At 44.5% G+C, this 19,708-nt stretch overlaps 1 protein-coding gene across 9 annotated transcripts; it reads right to left on the reverse strand.

Annotated features, from left to right (window-relative positions):
* Positions 1–1,994: 1,994 nt before the first annotated feature.
* On the reverse strand, positions 1,995–19,670 carry Nr4a2 (nuclear receptor subfamily 4 group A member 2). 9 transcript variants are annotated; one of them, XM_074070819.1, is made up of 8 exons: positions 19,232–19,670; positions 8,140–8,263; positions 6,792–7,479; positions 5,907–6,036; positions 5,345–5,508; positions 4,232–4,434; positions 3,722–3,900; positions 1,995–3,571 (listed from the first exon to the last, which is right to left on the reverse strand). In XM_074070819.1, exons 3-8 carry the CDS (start codon positions 7,464–7,466, stop codon positions 3,315–3,317), a joined length of 1,608 nt encoding a protein of 535 aa, XP_073926920.1. In that variant the 5' UTR covers positions 7,467–7,479; positions 8,140–8,263; positions 19,232–19,670; the 3' UTR covers positions 1,995–3,314. The 9 variants fall into 9 exon arrangements, 8 of the variants coding, with proteins under 8 accessions (XP_073926920.1, XP_073926918.1, XP_073926919.1 ...); XM_074070817.1 differs by having other exon boundaries at positions 6,792–7,657; positions 19,232–19,668; XM_074070818.1 differs by lacking the exon at positions 19,232–19,670 and adding an exon at positions 9,940–10,222 and having other exon boundaries at positions 5,420–5,508; positions 6,792–7,657.
* Between the last annotated feature and the right edge of the window lie 38 nt (positions 19,671–19,708).

Here is a 19,708-nt window from a genome sequence, read left to right on the forward strand (position 1 = left end):
TAGCAAGCAATAGTGCTGCTCACCCATTCCTTGAATAAAGTGCATCGCTGCACAAAGTCAGAGCTTTGTAGACAACCATTCAAACAAGGGCTGAACGAAGACTTAAAACTAGACCTCTCAGAGTTGAGAAGTGTATGACCATGACTTTGAAAAAATGCTTCTGTATTTTCCGTTGCTGCAATGATAACCAATAACTTACACTCAAGAGGACGGTGGAGGGAGATATAAAGATTTAATCTCTTTATTAAAAAGTTCCATGCAACGTCTGCCTTTGACATCGTAGTATGTCTACGGGTTTTCCTGAGTTTTACTCCTAGAAAGTATAGGACAGGAGAAGTCTTCAGCTGCGAGAACCTCTGAAGACACCGGAGGATGCAAGGGCAGGCATCTTACCCACACAACTCATGCGCAGCCTTGGAGTTGGGAAGCGACTCTGAAGCAGGAAAAGTCCTAGCTACTTTGCCACTTTGGAAACACAACGTAACGTAGCAGGTGCAGACAGCACGCGGGCGTGGAAGAACACCATGCCTCCCTCCTTTCACCCTAAATTCTCCAGGGGCGCACTACCCGACTCTCCATTGGCCTAGGGTGATGCGCCCCTGCTTTCTTTAGGGAGAACCAACAGCAAAGTTCGTTTCTGGGTTCAACTGTCTGGTATGGTGCAACGGAATGTAATTGTCTCAGGGCTGCAGACACCTGGGAGATGAGTGGTGACGGCTCTGCAGACTCAGACTCGTAGCATTTCTAAAAAGCTTTCTCTCGCTGCCTGCTTATTAGTTTGTGGCTTTGGTTGGGCATAAGATGTGAAAATAAAATGAAATGGCTAGCCTCATCTTTCCAAGAAAGCCAGGAAACTGGACATTTGGTTATTATTTGATCTTTTATGTGGCCTCCTTCTTTTGCCCCTCAGTTACCCGGAGAGAAACGCGTCGCGTCGGGCAAAAATAACCTTAAATTACCACGGAGACCTACTTTCTCTCTTTTTGCGGCCCGCGAAACCATCATTTTAAAACGAGAAGGGGAAAAAAAGGCAAAGGAAAAATAACAATCTGAGAGTTCTCGCGGCAATTTACTGTTCTAACTCGCATTTTAAAAACAATAACGCTCTTTGTAAATTTCAGTGACCCTCAGGTCATCTGTAATTCGCCAGGTCAGGGGAGGAGATCATCCCCATCTTGTACTGTCTATGAATTCGCAGCTGGCCTAGGGCAAAAATGGCAGACCGGTCCGTCCAAAAATAAGGTCGCTGAGAGGAAGCTCAGTCCTTAAGCTACAGCATCAATTTCATTTACTTGCTGAAAGTTAGTGCTGGATTGAATCCTAGAAGCCATCTTATAACTTGACTTATTCCAGACGCAGGACTTGACTAATAGATTATTTATTATCTATCTGAGCAATGTATAAGGTGTATATTTTATTTTAAAACTGCAAGTTACACCTCCTAACTATCCACTGTAGTAGAAAATAAAGTTTGAAGAAATAACTACTGTATGCCAAAGTCTGACCCAAGGCTCAGTCCTCCAAGACTCATTCTAACAATTATATCCAGAAGAATTGGAAACTCAAAGATAAAGTGCAAGACTTTCCAAATCTGAGATGATTTTCTGAGTTTTAGAAAGATTCTTCCTAAACCCTGTCCAATACAAGAACTTAACTAAACTCCCAACCTTGTAAAAGTTAAAAGGCATTTTGGGGTCCTGAACTTGACTTCTGGAAGCTGCACTTGTAAAATTAAAAGAGGAGTGATATATTCTAAATTGATCCTGATAAAATGTAGGTCACTAGACTGGAAACTTCTGGTTAAGGGAAAACATTGTACTGAATTCTCTAGATAATTAATTCAATTACCCTACTCCTTTTGCCAGAATATATTTAGGCTGTCAGTTTGAAATTCAGATATTGCGTAAGTGACCTATCCCAAATGAATCTCCAACTCTTGACTACTGTCTGTTGTTATTCAGTCATATTTTTCCTAACCCAGGAAGAAGACGAAGTTCTGTTCATTTACATGGTTTATTGTTGTAAACATTAAAATTGTCTTTCTCAAAGAAAGAATTTATCAGAAAAAAATCAGCATCTCTAACTGTCATACACCATAGAAAAAAAGGCAGTGACTCATATCATGTGCCATACTAGAAATATACAAAGAAAAATACTACAGAATATGGCAATATTAAAATTCTTACTCAAACATAAAATAATATATTAACTGACAATTTTAGACATTGAAAAAACAAAAAATTCAAAGTGCTCAGTAATTTCCAGGGAGTTATGTATATTATAAGCACTCTGGAAACAGTCAAAAGCTGCTGCATGCAAGTTTTGTTTAGCTTTAGACAACAAAATAATCAAGATATAAACTTTCTTTTATCAACATCAACGGTACATACAACACTTACAAACAAGGAATGTTGGACGGTGTTACAAACACTATGTGTCCCTTTTTGTCAGGATTTTCTGATGTGTTAATACTTGTGCCCACCTATTTTACAATTGAGAAAATGTTTAAGCTCAGATAACTACCAATCTTTATAAAATCTAACAGACTACATAGTGTCTGAAATACTATTTATATAATATAGACATTACTGAAGTAGCAAGTGCCTATAACATTTTCAACCTAGAACCAACATGCTTGTCCCTTTTTATGTAGGTATTTCTTTTCTTTTTTTTTTTTTTGCAAACACACTTATTTTTTAGAATTTGTAATATTTATTCATAAATAGGCACAAAATAATTTAAAAAGCCAAACTGCATTGGGTAAATTTACAAGCCTTTACCTTCTTCAACTCATGCCACCCACGCAACATTTAGTTTTACTATATATTACAGCTTTCTTTACAGCAGAAAACTTTGAAATCTTTTAAAGGGCAATACTTGTTGAGTCCCCTTAAGATGTGTGTGTATGTGTGTGTATGTTTGTGTATGTGTATTACATTTGTCTTTTAACTGCAACAACCAAGCATGGCCAAACATGTCCCATCATTCATTACCAATCTATATTCTGAACAATAAACTTATTTTTAACTGATAAGAAAAAGTTTATACCACTGTATTGTGTGTAGTCCGTGTTCTAAATCCAGGATGCCCCGGAGCCAAAATGCTCTTTCAGGTTCTGCCTGCAATTTAGGAAATAGCAACAGTTTTTGTTTGTTTGTTTTCTTTAGGGATTAGGGGACTAGGAGTTTTACAGAAAGGGGAAACAACTTGAGCTGAGATAGCTCAGGGGGCTGTCTTCCCTCTGGCAGAGACTAGCCCCCTTTGGACAGTTTTAGTTTTCTTTCCAGTTCCTTTGAAGTACATGGGAGAAGATCTTAGAAAGGTAAAGTGTCCAGGAAAAGTTTGTCAATTATTGCTGGCGGTGGTACCAAGTCTTCCAATTTCAGGTAGAAAATGCGCTGTAGCCCCTGTGTGCAAAGGGTACGGAGTTCTGGGAGCTTCCCCAACAGTTTGGACAGATAATTGGGGCGGTTCAAGCCCCCATTATTGAAAGTTACGTGGTCTTTGAGACAATTTACAATTTTGTTTTGCAGTTCTTCCACTCTCTTAGGTTCCTTGAGCCCGTGTCTCTCTGTAAAAAACACAATCAGAAACAAAAGAAGAATGCACAAGGCAGGTTAGTTAACTAGCAGGACCAGGGAGAATCCCTGACAAGGGAAAGTCAGGACCAATCCAGCTAGGCAGTTCTGGAGGGGAAGTGCCCTGCACCTGCAGTACTGACCTGTGACCATAGCCAGGGCAGCAATGCAGGAGAAGGCAGAAATGTCGATGTTCATATTCTGCAAGTTGGAGGAGAATTCAACAATGGAATCAATCCATTCCCCAAAGCCACGCACGCATTGCAACCTGTGCAAGACCACCCCATTGCAAAAGATGAGTTTACCCTCCACTGGGTTGGACCTGCAATTAATACCAAAGAGAGGGGAGAAAAAGAGAGAGAGAAAAGCTAAACAACTAATTACTTGAAGAGCAATAAATGAGGGATTTAAGAGGCACCTAATTACTGAAGAGTTAATAAAATGTAGACCAGTGGACCTTAAAAAGGTTTAATTTCATAACAATCAAGAACGCCCCCTATCCCACCTCCATTCCATCCATCCAAAGCTTATGGGCTCACACTCCTTCCTTTCTCATTTTTTAAAATAAGTTTTATTTCCTTCCCTTTTCCTCCCTTTCTTTTACTTTTTTGATTCCTCTCCCGGCCTCCCTGAATTGATTCCACCCTCATTACCTGTACGCTAATCGCAGTACAAACAGTTCTAAGAAAGCTGATTCAAAAAGCAGGTCCTGGTCAGCTTTGGGCAGATCAGCGAAGCCGGGGATCTTCTCTGCCCAGCCCCTGATGATCTCCATGGAGCCAGTCAGGAGGTCATAGAACTGCTGTATGTGCTGGGTGTCATCTCCACTCATCTGATAGTCAGGGTTCGCCTGGAACTGGAATTTCATTTTAAAAAGCACTTAATGAGGCTCTCTAAAATATATAACCCGTGAAATTGCTAACCCCGTTTCTAGTAGGGGAGCCAGGTTTTTATAACAATTAAACCTCTCTCTGACCAGTAAGGAAATTAGATGTTCCGGGGCAATTAATTCAATTAGGGATGGTGCTATGAGGTCGATGCTTTAAATATGTAAATTACCATTTCCATACAGACTAAATACAGTGCGATCCAGCCCTGGGAAAGGTTCACTCTTATCTCCACAAAACAATTGACACGTTAGTATTCATACTAGTCCCAGAGTGGGTCTTGTGCTGAGGCGCCTTTTGCAAGTCTTAATATTGCAGTCCCTTCTAGGTTTGCCCAATGTACTTCCTCCAATTAAAGCCTGCACATTTTTCAGCTGGAGTAAAAGAAGAATTTGACCACATGATTCCCGACCCCTGTTGCCATTCCTTACACCCTCTCTTTTCATTCCTGGCCCCAGGCAGCTCCCACATCCTTCCTTGGACATTGGCAAGAAGGAGGAGGATTACATATCTCTGCAGAGGACTGGGGATAGAGTAGACCTGGTGGAGGGGTGAGGGTGTGCAGCTTGTTTTTTTGCTTAGAGATACTGGTATGTATGGTGGTGGGGTTACATCCCGTTGGCTTGGGGGTTCACAGAGATTCCACCAATCTGGCATGTCCCCTCCTCTTTCCTCTGCCTGTCCTCTGGTTTACACTTTCACTTAACACATACTACCGGACTGTCTGTCCCGTGGCCCTGTCCCAGAATTGTGAGGCTTATAGCCTGGCTTGCCTCCTTTCCCCATTGGGTCTGGGAGGGGTGGGTGGAACTGGGTGTGGGGAGGGGGTCTTGCCCATCTGTTGGTTTGTCCACATGATACCCCCCACCAGCTTCTTACCCTGGAATAGTCCAGGCTGGTCATAGCCGGGTTGGAGTCGACATGGGCCCTGACGAGGGCACTGATCAGACTCACCGGGGGTGAGGGGGGAGAGGGATCCTGTGGGCTCTTCGGCTTCGAGGGTAAACGACCTCTCCGGCCTTTTAAACTGTCGGTGCGAACCACTGCAAAGGAACAGCCCTGTTAGCACGCTCCCTCGAGACCAGGCCCAGCTGCCGCCTGGGCTCCTCCCCCGGAAGGCCACAGCAAAGGGGCGCCAGGCCAGGCCGTTCAGGGTCCCTCTGCTTGTAAAGACTTTTTTACTGACGAGAAGCATAAAAAATGCGGGGTTATTTTATGTCTTCCTCCAACTGGTTCATATAGCTAAAGGCGAGGAGGGCCTGGTCAGCTTTCTCTAGGGGAGGCTGAGCAAGCAGGCAGCTGGCGGATCTTGGAGGCCAGACGAGGGAGGGGACCGGCGACCCCCCCAGTCTCTTGGAAGCGGAAAGTGGAACTCCGATACAAGTAGCCAGCGGTTTTTCAAGGACGAAGACTAAGGGGTCAACAGCTTGCCGCAACCTACCTTCTTTGACCATCCCAACAGCCAGGCACTTCTGAAACCGGCAGTACTGACAACGATTCCGGCGCCGCTTGTCCACTGGGCAGTTTTTATTCGCTAAACATACGTATTTCGCGTTTTTTTGCACAGTGCGCTGTAAAAGGACACAATGTAGGTCAAGAATTATTATTTTTTTCCTTGAAAGTCCAGCAACCCGGACTAGACCCGGAGACAATTTCTAAAAGGCTTGGATCTACATTCCCTTCCCACAAACAAACACAAACACACAATTCCTTTTTATTTTTTTTTCTTTTCTTTTTCTTTCTTTTCTTTTTCCTCCCCCAGGGCATTTAACTGAAGAAAATTGATAGCGTTAACATTTGAGCTAACCTTGCCGCTCCTTGCTGTGTTTTATATGCCAAGAGAAGGAGAAGGAGACGCTCAGTAAATACAAATCCGTGGGCATTCATATTATTTACATTCCTTGGAGACCTTCTCTATTTAAAATGATAAGATTATTCAATCAGGATGGCGAAATAAAGAGATCACTTAATTTGACCATAGGGAATTCTGTTCCGCTTGGTTAGCTCAGACACGGTTCTCTGTCCTAACCAATTTCAATCTGAACGGGGAAGACAGCTCCAAGCACATGCAAATAAAGCCTCTTCCAACTCTGGCTCCAGCAACTTCGGGCGGGGGTCTGTCCCGTCGCCTAGCTGCTGGGCGGAGGCGCCCCGAACCTCCCAGTCTTCTCGATTCTTTGCTCAGACACCCCAAAGCCCATTTCTCAGCCCAGGGGCGTCTGTAGAGCAGCCTGGGCTAACCCGGGAAACTTGGGTAGAGGACAGACTCTAGGGTCCCGGGCACTAAGGACCCCTATCTGCTCCCTCCGCTCCCGCCTTTGCTCACCTTAAAGAAACCTTTGCAGCCCTCACAAGTGCGCACGCCGTAATGCTGGCAGGCCGCATTGTCGCCGCACACTGCACACAGCCCCTCGTTGGAGGGGGAGCCCCGCGACGGCGGCGAGGGCACCTGCGTGTCGAGCAGCTGAGACGCGTGGCCGATCTGCAGGCCAGGGAAGCCCATGGATGCGGGCTTGCGAATGGGGTTGGGCACAGCGAAGGTCTGCCCGTCCACAACGTGGTGGCTGCCCGCGGGCTCCGGGTTCATGGGAACGTGCAGGGGCCCATCGAAGCGCATCTGGCAGCTAGACACCGGAGTGCCTGGGGGCGACTGCTTAAAGGAGAAAAGCGAGAGGCGGGAGACGGGCGTTTTCCTCTGCTCGATCATGTGCGTAGTGGCCACGTAGTTCTGGTGGAAGTTGTGGAGAGACCCCGGGTCGTCCCACATGGGGCTGTGCTGCACCTGGAAGCCCGGGGTAGTGGGTGTCGGGGGCGAGGAGGGCTTGTAGTAAACCGACCCGGAGTGCGGCATCATCTCCTCGGACTGTGGGGGCAGGTGGCTGTGTTGCTGGTAGTTGTGCATCTGAATGTCTTCTACCTTAATGGAGGACTGCTGTCCGGACAGGGGCATTTGGTACAAGCAAGGTGGCTTGACGTCGTAGCCTGTGCTGTAGTTGTCCATAAAGGTACTGAAGCTGGGGAGAGAAGTGGTGGCAGTGATTTCAGTGTTGGTGAGGTCCATGCTAAACTTGACAAACTCTGGAGTTAAGAAATCGGAGCTGTATTCTCCCGAAGAGTGGTAACTGTAGCTCTGAGAAGCGGGGCTGGCTCCTTGAGGCGAGGACCCATACTGCGCCTGAACACAAGGCATGGCTGGAAATGAAACAGGGTGATATACACTCAGCCTGGTCAACTGAACACTTTCTCCCGGGCTCGGGTACACCTGGAGCTACACCGGCAGCCCGCGGCGGTCAGAGAGAGGGCAGGGGAGCGAGAGGAAGGGCGAGCGAGATCGAATGCAGCAGAGCGACAGTGTAAGGTGTGAAATGACTGATTCAATACTGACCCAGAGCTAGTAAGCAATTGAGGGTCTACACTCCCAGATATTTCCAAAAGCCTCCCCCTCCCCATCCCCTTTTCACAGCCAAGAGGCTCTGAAGAACCTTTTCTCTGAAGCTCTGGGATCAGCAAGCTTTCTAGAAACGAAGATCTAAAAATGAAGTTGAATTGCACAATGAGAAAGTTGTTCCCTGTAACCTTAAGTTACGGGGTTGGACTGAGAAGATCAGGTTGCCCTGTTTCTTGATAGTTAGGGAACTCGGGAAAGGTAATGAAAGAAATAAAAGTTCACTAACCTTCAGCCGAGTTACTGGCGTTTTCGAGGAAATTAAACGTGGACAGTGTCGTAATTCAGTGAAGGACAAAGTTTCAGAGATTTTTAGAAAAGCAATGGGTAGTCCAGCCAGTCAGATCTCCTCCCTGAAATACAGACACAGGAAGTTTCAAGGTGTCTTCCCCACAGAGATTTGGCTAGGCATATGTAGACTCACCAGGCAGGCAGGCCCTTTTATGTCTCATTGGAAATTAGTGTGTAGCTTACCAAAGAGCAATTAAAATGAACGTGTAAAAGACATGGCTAGAAACAACAGATAATGCCACCCATTGCGCCCTGTGAATCCTTGCAGAGAGAACATCCTGAAGGAAAGGTAACCCATGAACCCATTTGACACTTATGATGTAATGAATTGGCCCCTTTGCTAGAGTGTGGGTGGAAGGGTCCTTTCCCTTTAGTTTATTTCAGAACTGAAATAAAGAAGAGGGCTAGAGCTTAAGAGAAAGTACAACATTGGAACCTTCTCTTGAATTTTTTTTTCCTGTGGTGACATGGGCTTTTTTGGGGAGGGGAGAAGAAAGTTAGTAGAAGTCAAGAAAATAAAATGAGAAAACAATAACCCCTTTACAAAATGTTAGCAAGGCCTGCACAACCAAGAAGCCAATGTGAGTGGAAGAATCTGAATTTCTTAATTGCTTTTGACACAGCACTGTAATTGGAGGATACAAGTGAGTTGGTGTTCTTTTCTCCAGAACACTTGGCTTTCAACAACTTTAATAGCCAAGGGGTCATCAGAGGGTCCTCTACTTTTCCACGATCATGTTGGGTCAATTGCAGAAGGAGGAAAATACTGCTTATGGAGTATTGGCACCCATGTTAGAAGCGCTTCCCCACACAGCAAGACGAACACCTTCTTCATAATGCCTTCCCCAATCTGCCTATTTGCCTGAACAAGGAATACTTGAGTTCTAGCAGTTTTCAGATGCCCACATGGAAAGCATTCTAGACCTAGACAATCCTTTACTAATGATAAAGAAAGTCAACTATTCTTTCTGCTCCCTCTCTCCTTCCCCCTTCTTGCTTCTAGATGTGTGTGGGGGGAGGGGTAAGAAGGTTAACCAGAAAAAAAATAGAAAGAAGACTTGACCCCAACAGCCCATTCCTGTGCTGGATATTAACCCCCTAGTAGCTTCACAGTTTCATTCTCTTTACATATTCATAGTGTCTGTCTCTGTGCGTGTCTCTGTCTCTCTCTCTCTCTCACAATGACAGCATATGTCAAACTCAGAAATTTCAGGCAACTTAGTAACAGGACACTTTGCCAACACCACCCTTACTCAACAGTACCTGGGAAACATCGGCACGCTGGCTAGCCCAGGTGACACAGTTCCCAAGCAACGCATAAACTGAAGAACTTTTTCTCCCTGTCAGTTTGCCGGCAGCTGCCCTCTTATACGCAGGACCAGGAGTCTACGTGTTCACAGACCACAATCAATTCCGCACTGAGAGCAAACTCTGCGCACATTTCCGCGGACAAGTCCACAGCTCCCAAACTGTGGAGTCTCCCTTCCACGTCCACCAATGAGAAGCCAGGAAGCCTCAGTTGGGAGTCAACTCCCCTCCACCCCGTAATGCCAAAGCCGGAATGCGACCAAATGCCCCTCGTAGCTATGTGCTCCAACTCCCCATTCTCCAGCCCCACTCGCGCTCCAAGCCTCTGGCGCCCACTTCCAGAGAACCTGTACCACATAGGTGGAAAGAAGAGACAAGAGACGTGCAAAAGAATGAAAGAACGCGAGCTGCACAGGCTGCACCTACTCACTTAGGAGTTCTCCGCGTCTGTCTTCATTCATTCAACTCTGCCCAAGTGCAGTCCCCTCTGGGAGCCCGAGGTCCGGGGTCCCGGGGAGGGGTGGGCGAGCTGTGCCAAAGAAGCCGGGACACTGCAGTCGGGGAAGGAGCGCAGGCAGGCGGCCCGCTGGGCAGCCAAGAAGGACCGCGGAGCTGTGCGCGAGCCGCCAGGCGGACTGGCCCTGGCCGCCAATGTGCCTTTGTTTATGTGGCTCGCGCTGCGGCTGCCAACATGCACCTAAAGTCTCCGCGCGTCAGCGCGCGTCAGCGGTCCGCCACCCAATCGCCGCGCCGCCGCACTCCCCGGACTCCTGGCCCGCGCTCGCTTTGGTATATTTCCGACCTGACGTCACGAGCAGGGCTGATTTTAAGGTGGGAACCGTACTGCGTTCACCTTGGTAGCCGGCTGGGGCGGTTTTGCTTTTTTTTTTTTTTTTTTCCGAGAGAAGTGTGACCTCTCTACCCAGGTCCGCGAAGCCCGCAGCGCTGCTACACTTCACCTTCCCCCAAGCCCCCATCCCTCGCGGCCTCTCGGCCGCTCACACGTGGAGAGGGTGCAACAAAAGCCTGAGGGGAAGGGAAAGCTGGCGTGGGACAGGTACCCCGCACCTGGAGCCGCACGGGATGGGGTTTGCCTTGCACCCACCCTCGTCATCTTAGCGGAAGTGCATACAGATGTCCCATGACACATGCTAGGAGGGCTCAATCAGTTAGGCGGGATTTCCCTAGCCTGGGGTATCTCCCCTTTCTCCCTGTTTCTATCCCTATCATCCATTTCTCTCTCTCTCTCTCTCTCTCTCCTTTCTCTGTCTCCTCTCATCTTTCCACAGACACACCCACTGTCCTTGCTGACAGGTAGGGCCTATTTAGCTTTTCCTTCCTTTTTTCGTACTGCCACTTGGAAGGGAGGTGACAATACGTGGAGGGATGAGGAAGGGGAATGAGTAGACAGTGACCCATCCCTTCACGGACGCCAAAAGTCAAAATGAAGCATTCCCTGCTTCTCTTTTGCAGACAATGCTACCAAGGAACAGGCAACAGGTGCTTCTGCAGAAAGGTGTTCTGATCCCACCTTCTGCTACCTCCGATACTTTCATCACTTCTCAGTGCCTACCAAGTCGTAGCCTTTCCAAGAGTTTGGAGAAAATAAATCGATTGTCTTCTGACACACAGGAGCTATCATAGCCCCGCAGTCAAAAGTAAAAGGCAGTCAAGAGGAAAAGGCAGATAAGGGGTAGTGGACAATGTCCCAGCAAAACCTAAGGTGTGCTTACAAGCCCTCACTGGACTGGGTCCGGGTGGGCTGTGGGATGTGCCCCACCCTCGCGGTTCTGAGAGTCGCCAAAGACTGCTTTGCAAGACAATCCTTCCGCCACGCCGAAGGCGCAAGGAGTTTTCTAGCAAAGGAAACGCCGCTTCCCCGGGGGACGAGCCTTCCTCCGGGTCCCCCGGCCGAAGCTGGCTTCTCCCGTGGGGCTGAAGAGGCTGGGACGAAGGGAGAGTTCAGAGGCGCCCCCACATTTGTGACCGCAGACCGCGTTCCATCCGCCCCTCCTCCTTCAGCGTGTCTCGCTTTCTCAAGCTGCGGAGGCCCCTTTGCAACTCGCCCCCATCTTCAGCATCTTAGCATGGGTCGAAAGGCCGGTGGACCTCTCCGGGTACCCGGGCTGCTCTTCCCTGCTCTGCATCTCCGCGAAGGCTTCCCTCATACCCTGCGCCCCCGCGGCTGGAGAGGCGTAGCCGTCAGGTGCCATGTGGCTGCCTGGAGAAGCCGGGGCTTTACAGCGCGGCCGCCCGGGGAAACCTACGTGACCACCTTAAGTTTCCCCCAGATGTTGAGGCTGCAGCTACAAGAGGCAGCCGCTGCAGCTCAGCGGTGCCCTAGTGGGCGCGAGAAAAAAAATAATAAAACCAGGAAGTGTGTGTGTGGGGGGGGGGGTGTTGTGGTGGCGGATGAGGGTGTGTGAGTAAGGGGGATGAGAAAGGGGAGGGTGAAGAATAGCTTATTAGTATGAGCTCGGTAGCGTCAGCGCCCCGTGGGCTGAAGCGATTCCACGCGAACGAAAGGGAAAAAGTGAGAGTTTGGAGAGCAGGGGAGAAGGAAGGGGGTGGGGGTGGCGGTGACGCAGGGGCGCAGGCATTGACGCACTGTCCAGGCTGGGCCCAAAATAGCAGCAACTCCAGCACACAGGCGCCCTCCTGGGTTCTCTTCCCCTTCCGCGAGGGAGCAGAGTGAGGCCAGAGGGAGCTTTCCTTGATCCCCGCGGTGGACCAGGTTCCCGGCAGCTATTTTCAGACAGTCAGTCGGAAACACAAGCTTAGCCACGCTGGAGTGGCAGATATTATTTGTTTAATATACTTCTAGGAGAGCGGCGTTTAGAACTTTAAGGTTGTAACCACAGCCTTCACACACAAATGCTCCCGTCTAAGTAAATACATCGTGCTCACTCATTGCCATGAAAAAACGAAGTAATTTGCTTTAGGCTGGGTTGAGTCTGGGAACAATTTGAAAAATTCCCTCCCAGAGAGAGGGAAAGTGTCCTGGAGTTTTTAAAGTAAGATCCAAGGAAACCAAATACTGTAATAGGATGCTTTTTTCTTTAGCAACAGCCTGTCGAGCAAACCTTCGTTGCTCAAATCTTAATGCACCAAAGAGCCAAGGACAGTTTTCACAGGAGCTTTTTATGCAAAGTATTGAGAATGGACTAATTAAGTATAACATTAAAATGATAAAAGGGGGGGGACTTTTTCCTTTCATTTGTGTAAAAAATTTCCCTCTCCTCTGCAAATTCTTATTCTTGTTCTTGGGAAGCGTTGCTATTTCTTAGGAAGACATACAAGATATAAGACTTAATAAACTCCCCTAGACTAATGCTTGGGTGAACTAATTCTTAGGTTGGAGTTTTGGGTAGGGCTCAGATATGCTCAGGGTAGAAAGGATCCAGCACACAGATCGGAAAGAATAAAGAGCCACGTTTAAAAATCTCTGGCTACTGTTTTCCCCACTAGATTCTGATGGGGAGAAGTCTGAGGAGCACTGCCAATGTCTGTAATTGACTGATCCTGTCAGTAGGGGGCCTGACTCCACAATGTTCAATAGAACTTGTCACACACGTGCACGCGCGCGAACACACACACACACACAATTTGCTATTTACTGTTTAGGCTAAGCGGGAGAAGAGAATGTTGCAGGCCCAAATATTCATATTGTGCAGGAATCCATAAACAACTACAAATCTTTTATTCTTTTTTATTTTCTCCAAAAGGGAAACAGTTCAACACATGGGATTAGGTTCACAGTGGATTTTCTTTATTTCCTCCTGCCCATATTTAACTCACTCTTGGGTCACGGGGCGGGGGGGGGGGGGGAAGGAATCAAAATGGTAATAAAATCTCTCATTTTATCACCAAGCAGTTCGAATTGGCATATAGTTTGGAAAAATGAAAGCATGTTTTAAAATCCTATGATTACATGTTTAAATAAATTATAGTTTAGAAGAGGATTCCTGTGGGTGTATTTGCTAGTACATAAGAGAATGCTTTTGTGCATAGAGGTTTAATTACACATATAATGGAATCAAAATGTAGAATTGAACAACCTTTCAGAAAATGTGAAAACGATGCTTTAGGCTAAAAGAAACTGAAATTCTGCATTTATATGACTGCAATCCTTCTGGATTCTCACACATAAATAGTTCAAATAAAGTATTTTATAACTCAATTAAAATGACAATAATGGTTTTTTCAGGGCCAAGCATCTGATATAACTTTAAATTATTGCCATGTGTAAATGTGTAAAGTCACCCCACAACAAAGGTCTATTTTGTTAATAATTTAAAATATATGGAAGCAAAACTGTTACTATCCATAAGTAGCTCGCTCCTTGGAAACCAACAAAGTTATATATCCTTACTATTAAGAAATGCAACTGCACTTCAGAAAAGCATTTAGGAAGGTAATATTATATTATCTTTTATGATATTAACTCATATTAAGGAGAAGACATTGGCACATGTATGGAAAAGATATTTTCATTAAAATCAACATAAATACACATACACTCACAAACTAAACCAAAGTATTTTATTTTATGCATAGCTAAGCAGATTATTCTTAATAAAATTGAGCTTTTGGTATAATTTAGAAAGCAAACATGGATGTAATCCCATAGGATTTTCTATTTTAATGCATGGGAAAGAGACCTCTAGGGATTTATTTCACTATTCTTTCCCCAGATGAATTCAGAGAAGACCTAACAATGCAGAAACAGATGTACCTGTGATGCCTGAAGACTAGAGGCAACTTTAAGGTATGTCATTTAAAAATTACTTAGTGAAACTTATTATAAGCATTAAGAGATATACATTTTAAATTATATTTGGACAAACTTTCATTCACAGTATTTATTGCCATTCAGCAGGCCATCTTACAGTAGTGACAGAAAAAGGAAATTTTGACTTTGAAAAAACTCTGTTCCTTAAAATGCAAAATAATTTTTATTATTGAATTTTTTGTTGTCCTGCTTTTGCCATTTCATTTGCACTGGTAGGCTATTAATCGACCAAACTGTTCCTTTCCCATAGAATGCACAGAGAACAAGTCAATAGCTTCCTTTATTCACATTTTGGGTAGTTATAACTTTTATTCAGTTTTACTTAGTCCATATTTCACAAAAAAACCACATAATGCATAAGCTTTAAATTTTTCTTGCTTTGATTCAGAACTCAGTTCTAGAAATGTGTAAAAATGTGCAGAAGTAAACAGCACTTTTTCTAGAAGCATCTACTTGTAAATTAAAATTATAAAACTGAACATATGGTAAAGCCTCATGCCACTCAAAAAGTATTTTGCATAATAAAAATCTTTCATCTTTTCCTTGATACTTGACTCACAGTGGCCATCTCCTAAATATTTGCTTTTAAAAATATTCTCTTAATGTTTTCTTTTGTAACAATTTTCCTTTAGGCAAAGAAGGATAACTTAGGTTTTAGATATTGCTAATATCAGTAAACTTGGGAGACATTAAAATGTATCATCACAAAACACATTTTAAAGATTTTGAAAATAGCAACTAATACCAAAAGCACCTGAAATTCTAATCATAGCTAAGGATGTTAAAAACCCCAGCCATATGAAGGCAGCATTTCCTTAAGGAGATAAAATATATAGTTTGCCACAGTTTTTACATGTAAATCATAGCTGACTCGTTTTTGTTTGACTTTTAATGATAAAATAACCACTTTTTTTTTTTTTGCCTCAAACCAAGTGGTGGATAAGAATCTCTCAACTTAATGAAAATAAGGTATTGGTATATTAAGACAAAGACTTGTATGCCCTTTTCTCATTATAATTCATAATTATCAAGCCTACAATTTTAACACTACAAAAGTAACTTATAGCAAGGACCCTTATAGTGATAAGTAATAAATCTAATTACCATATCCTTTGAATAGATGTAATATAAATTTCATTGCTCACTTAAAAGTTCTAAAGTTAACAGCGTAAACTTGAAGTTGAGTAATTAAGTAATCCTTATATAGACACTTATTAAAGTATTTATACATATTATCTTAAATCTACATCTATCATTTTGCCAATTAAAATTAGGACTTTAATTGCAATTAAGTAATTTAATTGCCAATTGAACAGCAAAATTGCTAAGTGACTAATTTTAATGCCTATTTTAATTACCAATCATGACTGGGGAGGGAGCTAATCAAGTTACATCAAGCAGTACCAGAGTAATGATGTGAAGAAAAAAAAAACAGTAGAACAAACATTCAAGGCTCCATGCTTTAAAAAAAGAAACATAAATTAAATACAGACAAACACAATCTTATAAATGTATAAAAATACTGCATTTCAATATCTGAATACAGAACATGAAAGAGAACAAGATTAATTAAAGTGCCCCTATCAATCTTCAGTCAAAGGAAGGACAAGAAAAGTAAAAATTTTATGTGGTTATTTACATGGCAATCATTACTAACCCAGATGAAAACAAAGATGGCATGTAGCCGAGAATAAAAGCCTGTTTCCTGCATGGCTAGTTAAATATTTACAGATTGACAGTTTAAAAAAATTTTTTTAATGAAATGCTTATAAAAGAGAGAAACAAGTTTTCACTACAACAGGATTTTGCATTTGAACAGCAATCAGGGCAAGTGTAAAGGACTAAACTCTCTTCTGATGGCTCTCCTCAACCCCATTCACTTGAATGAAGAGTTCTCTTAGCGGTCTTAATGCCTGTTCATAACTTGCTCCATGTTACTTTGAGAAAAACATAAATCTGGCCTATCCCAAAGATAAATTTGCTCATGAGTAAAAATAAGAAAACATCTAGGATTATGTTACAATTAAAATTACTAAGCATGAGGGATATACCTAGATCTAAGTCTTTTTTTAATTTTCAGTTAGAATAAACATGGCACTCAAAGGCCTGAAATCAGCAGCAACAGAAGCACTGGTGAAAATCTTCTTGGCCAACACAAACATATTTTCAAAAATTTTCCTATCTAAACAAATTCTCAGATTAGCAATATGGAAGGGTAATACTGAAAAGAGCAGGTGGAATTGAGAATTCAAAAAGCAGAAAGTGATTCCCCAGAAAACAATAACAAGTGTGGTACTTTCTGGCTATAGGGCTCGCCTTGGCAGCCAGCCACATCATTTAGAACAACAATGCATTATCCATCAAATCTTCACTTTTCTAAAAAGTCATGTTGTAAAACACATCTTGGTTTCGTTGCCATATAAGTATACCAAAAATATACATTGTTTATGTCTACAAATGGGGTCTGAAATTAATTATAAAATATATGTAATGATGTAAAAGCAAATAGTGCTGCTTGGGGTTTTATTTACTAATGGACTTGAAGCCCAGCAGGACTTTTGGCCTGACTTTTGAAGTAGGAACACTTTAATAATCACTGGGTTTGACAAAAGGCTGCAATATAAGTCCATGACAGTAACAGCTTTATAAAGCAAGCTGTGTGGTTGATTTAAGGGTACACGCTATGTCTATTCACAAGTCTTGGAGTTGGGGTTATTGACAAGCTCATTCCTGATACTGGTTAAAGCTCATGGAGTGCTGATGCTACAGAGAGAAATAAAACCTCAGCTACTAAAAGATTACCAAAAGCAGTCCCAGAAAAAGAAGTTTACCATAACTTAGGTTTATCTTAATTTGTTCTGTATAAAGATCTTACTTAATAATAATTACAAAATGATTGAATGAACTCAAGTAGTAGGTAGCAAATCATCCGCCATTACAAAAAGGGGAAACATCATCTTGTAATTCCAAAATGATTCTGAAAGGACATGATGTACAAACTTTCAAAATGTTAACACTTTAAACCGTGTATAACTAAAAGTAAGTACATTTTTAGACTGTTCATCTCTATTTTATGTATTTTTGCTAGTCTGTAGACTATCAGTGCACATGAATTAATGTGGCTTACATATTGTTGGAGGCAAAAACTTAAAAGAGAAAAATAGTAAGTCCCTAGCTTTGTGATATCCCCTAATAGGTAAACATGAAAAATTTTTTTTAAATATAATGCTATTTTTTTTACCCCTAGGCCATTGCTTGTCTTTCAATGTGATCTGAATTCATGAATGAAAAATAATGAATACAGTAAATAACGATCATGTTTACAATCTGATGTTAGAGGCACGCGATAAAAACATTTTGTTTGCAAAGATAAATAAGACCTGTGAAATATTACTAAATTGTTCCAGTATGATCCAAGCAGTGACTTCAGCATGCTGCCACTGAGATGTTGGGAGGAAAAAACCAAACTACAAGTACTACCACATTCACGATTCAGCTAACATGCACAAATAGTGAGGTGTATGGGAGGTGGGTGCATAGAAATGGTCTAAGAGGGTCCTACTTATATTTCTTGGAACTGTTTTCCTTAAGCTAATTTCCAAAGTTTAGAAAAAGCTGAATTTTTTTTTTAAATGGAGAATTTCAAATAGTGATTGGATTTAGGAGTTATGTATAAACAACTCAAAGAGAACCCATTTTCCCTAGGAATTCTTTGATTTTTCTGGGTTTAAAGTATGGTGTTCCTAAAGATTGCTAACTTTAATTAACTAGCTCTGGAAGTCATATTTTCCATTTCTCCATATCTCATCGAATAGTCAATTGATTAGCAACATCCAAGGTAACAGTTTTGTTAAACTTTTTAAATTTTGCATGTCTAGAGGTGGTAGTGGGGAAGAGGAAGGCAAAACAGAAAGAGATTTTACAGTCAGGATGATTTGACAGGGCCCCTCAAACTACAAATAGATGTTATAGAATTTGAAATGTAGCTCTGTAACTCAATTTATACCACAGAAATTGTGAGATGCTATCTTCCTGTTGTTATAACGTATCAGGTCAAGGGATATAAATTGTACCAGGTAATTCATTTTGCTGTACAGAGAGTCATTAAGTTCCTCCCAGAATATATGTGATTGATATCCCTGGAGGTGAAAGGCTAAAGGAACCATATGGCAACATGTTGCATTCCGTATGCTATCTGCCCATCCGTGCTTAAGCTGCCATTAGCAACATCTGTACCTTAAGGAAATCCAGCTGCGCCGACGACGGCTGACAGAATTGTACTTGGGGGGGAAATCTAGCTTAGCGCCATTAACTTGAGACTTAGAGTCTATCTACCAGGACGAATGGAAGCTTTCACAATTAGACGAGACGACACAAATGCTTTATTAAAGTTTAATTTTGAACTCCCAATTAGCGCAAGTGCATTACAAATCGATTGCAATTTCCTAGAAGGCACAGCAAGTTCTCTGCTTGCCTGCCTGCCACGTGCGAGGGGTTCCAACTCCTGGCAGCTGAAAGGGGATGGTTCAGAGCTGGTCTCCGCATCCCCGGAAGTCCCTAAAATTCTTGCCAGCCCCTCCTTTCACAAGGCAGGGGTAGCGAAGGATTGCACCAGCCTGAGGTGGTGGAGTTGGGGGAGGGGGGTGCAGGTCCCCAGCGTGAGGATGGGGAGGCGACAGGAGGGAGTGGACTGGGAGGGGCGACGGAGGCGGGCGGGCGGCCCGGGGGAGTCTCTACTGGGGTGGCGCGCAGAAGTTTCTCTTTCGCTCTTCGCGCTACACACCCACCTCAGCTTCCTGCGTGCAGGCGAAGGGGGCGGAGGAGCGGAGCGAGGAGTCCCGGAAGGGCTGCCCTGCGTCCCCACCCGCGCCGGCTCCCCTCCCCACTCCCCCAAACAAAGCCCCCCCACGCCAGGTCCACGATACGTTACCTGCCCGGCGCTCCCGGCCCCTCGGTCACCGCGTCCCCCGCTGGGCGCGCCTGGTGCGGGTCCCGCTCCCCGGGGCGCGCAAAGTGGTCGCCCCCGGCCGCACGGATGGCCCTCCTTTCAACTTGGGGCGGAGGGCAGAGGGAGACGCGGAACGGGAAGCGAGGCTGGGGCGGGGGGAACTAACTGATAAAATAAGGGGGAAAATAAAAAATAAGCCCGCGCTGCCCGGCCGGGGGCGGGACCGAGAGGCCGGTTACCTTTCGGGGGGCCGTGGCCGGGAGCTAAGGGGGTCAGGGAGCGGCCGCCCGCCCCCCTCCCGCGGCCCCTGGCGGCGGCTGCAGCTGCACACACAGAAGCCCATTGTCGCCGGCGCCCGGCGCGTAGCCCCGCGGACTCGGCCCCGCGGCCAAGCGCGTCAGCGGCCCCGTCAGCCAGGCCGGGCTCCGTGACGTGCGCGCATCCCGCTCTATAAATAAC

This window comes from Castor canadensis, chromosome 4, assembly GCF_047511655.1.
Source record: "Castor canadensis chromosome 4, mCasCan1.hap1v2, whole genome shotgun sequence".
NCBI lineage: Eukaryota > Metazoa > Chordata > Mammalia > Rodentia > Castoridae > Castor > Castor canadensis.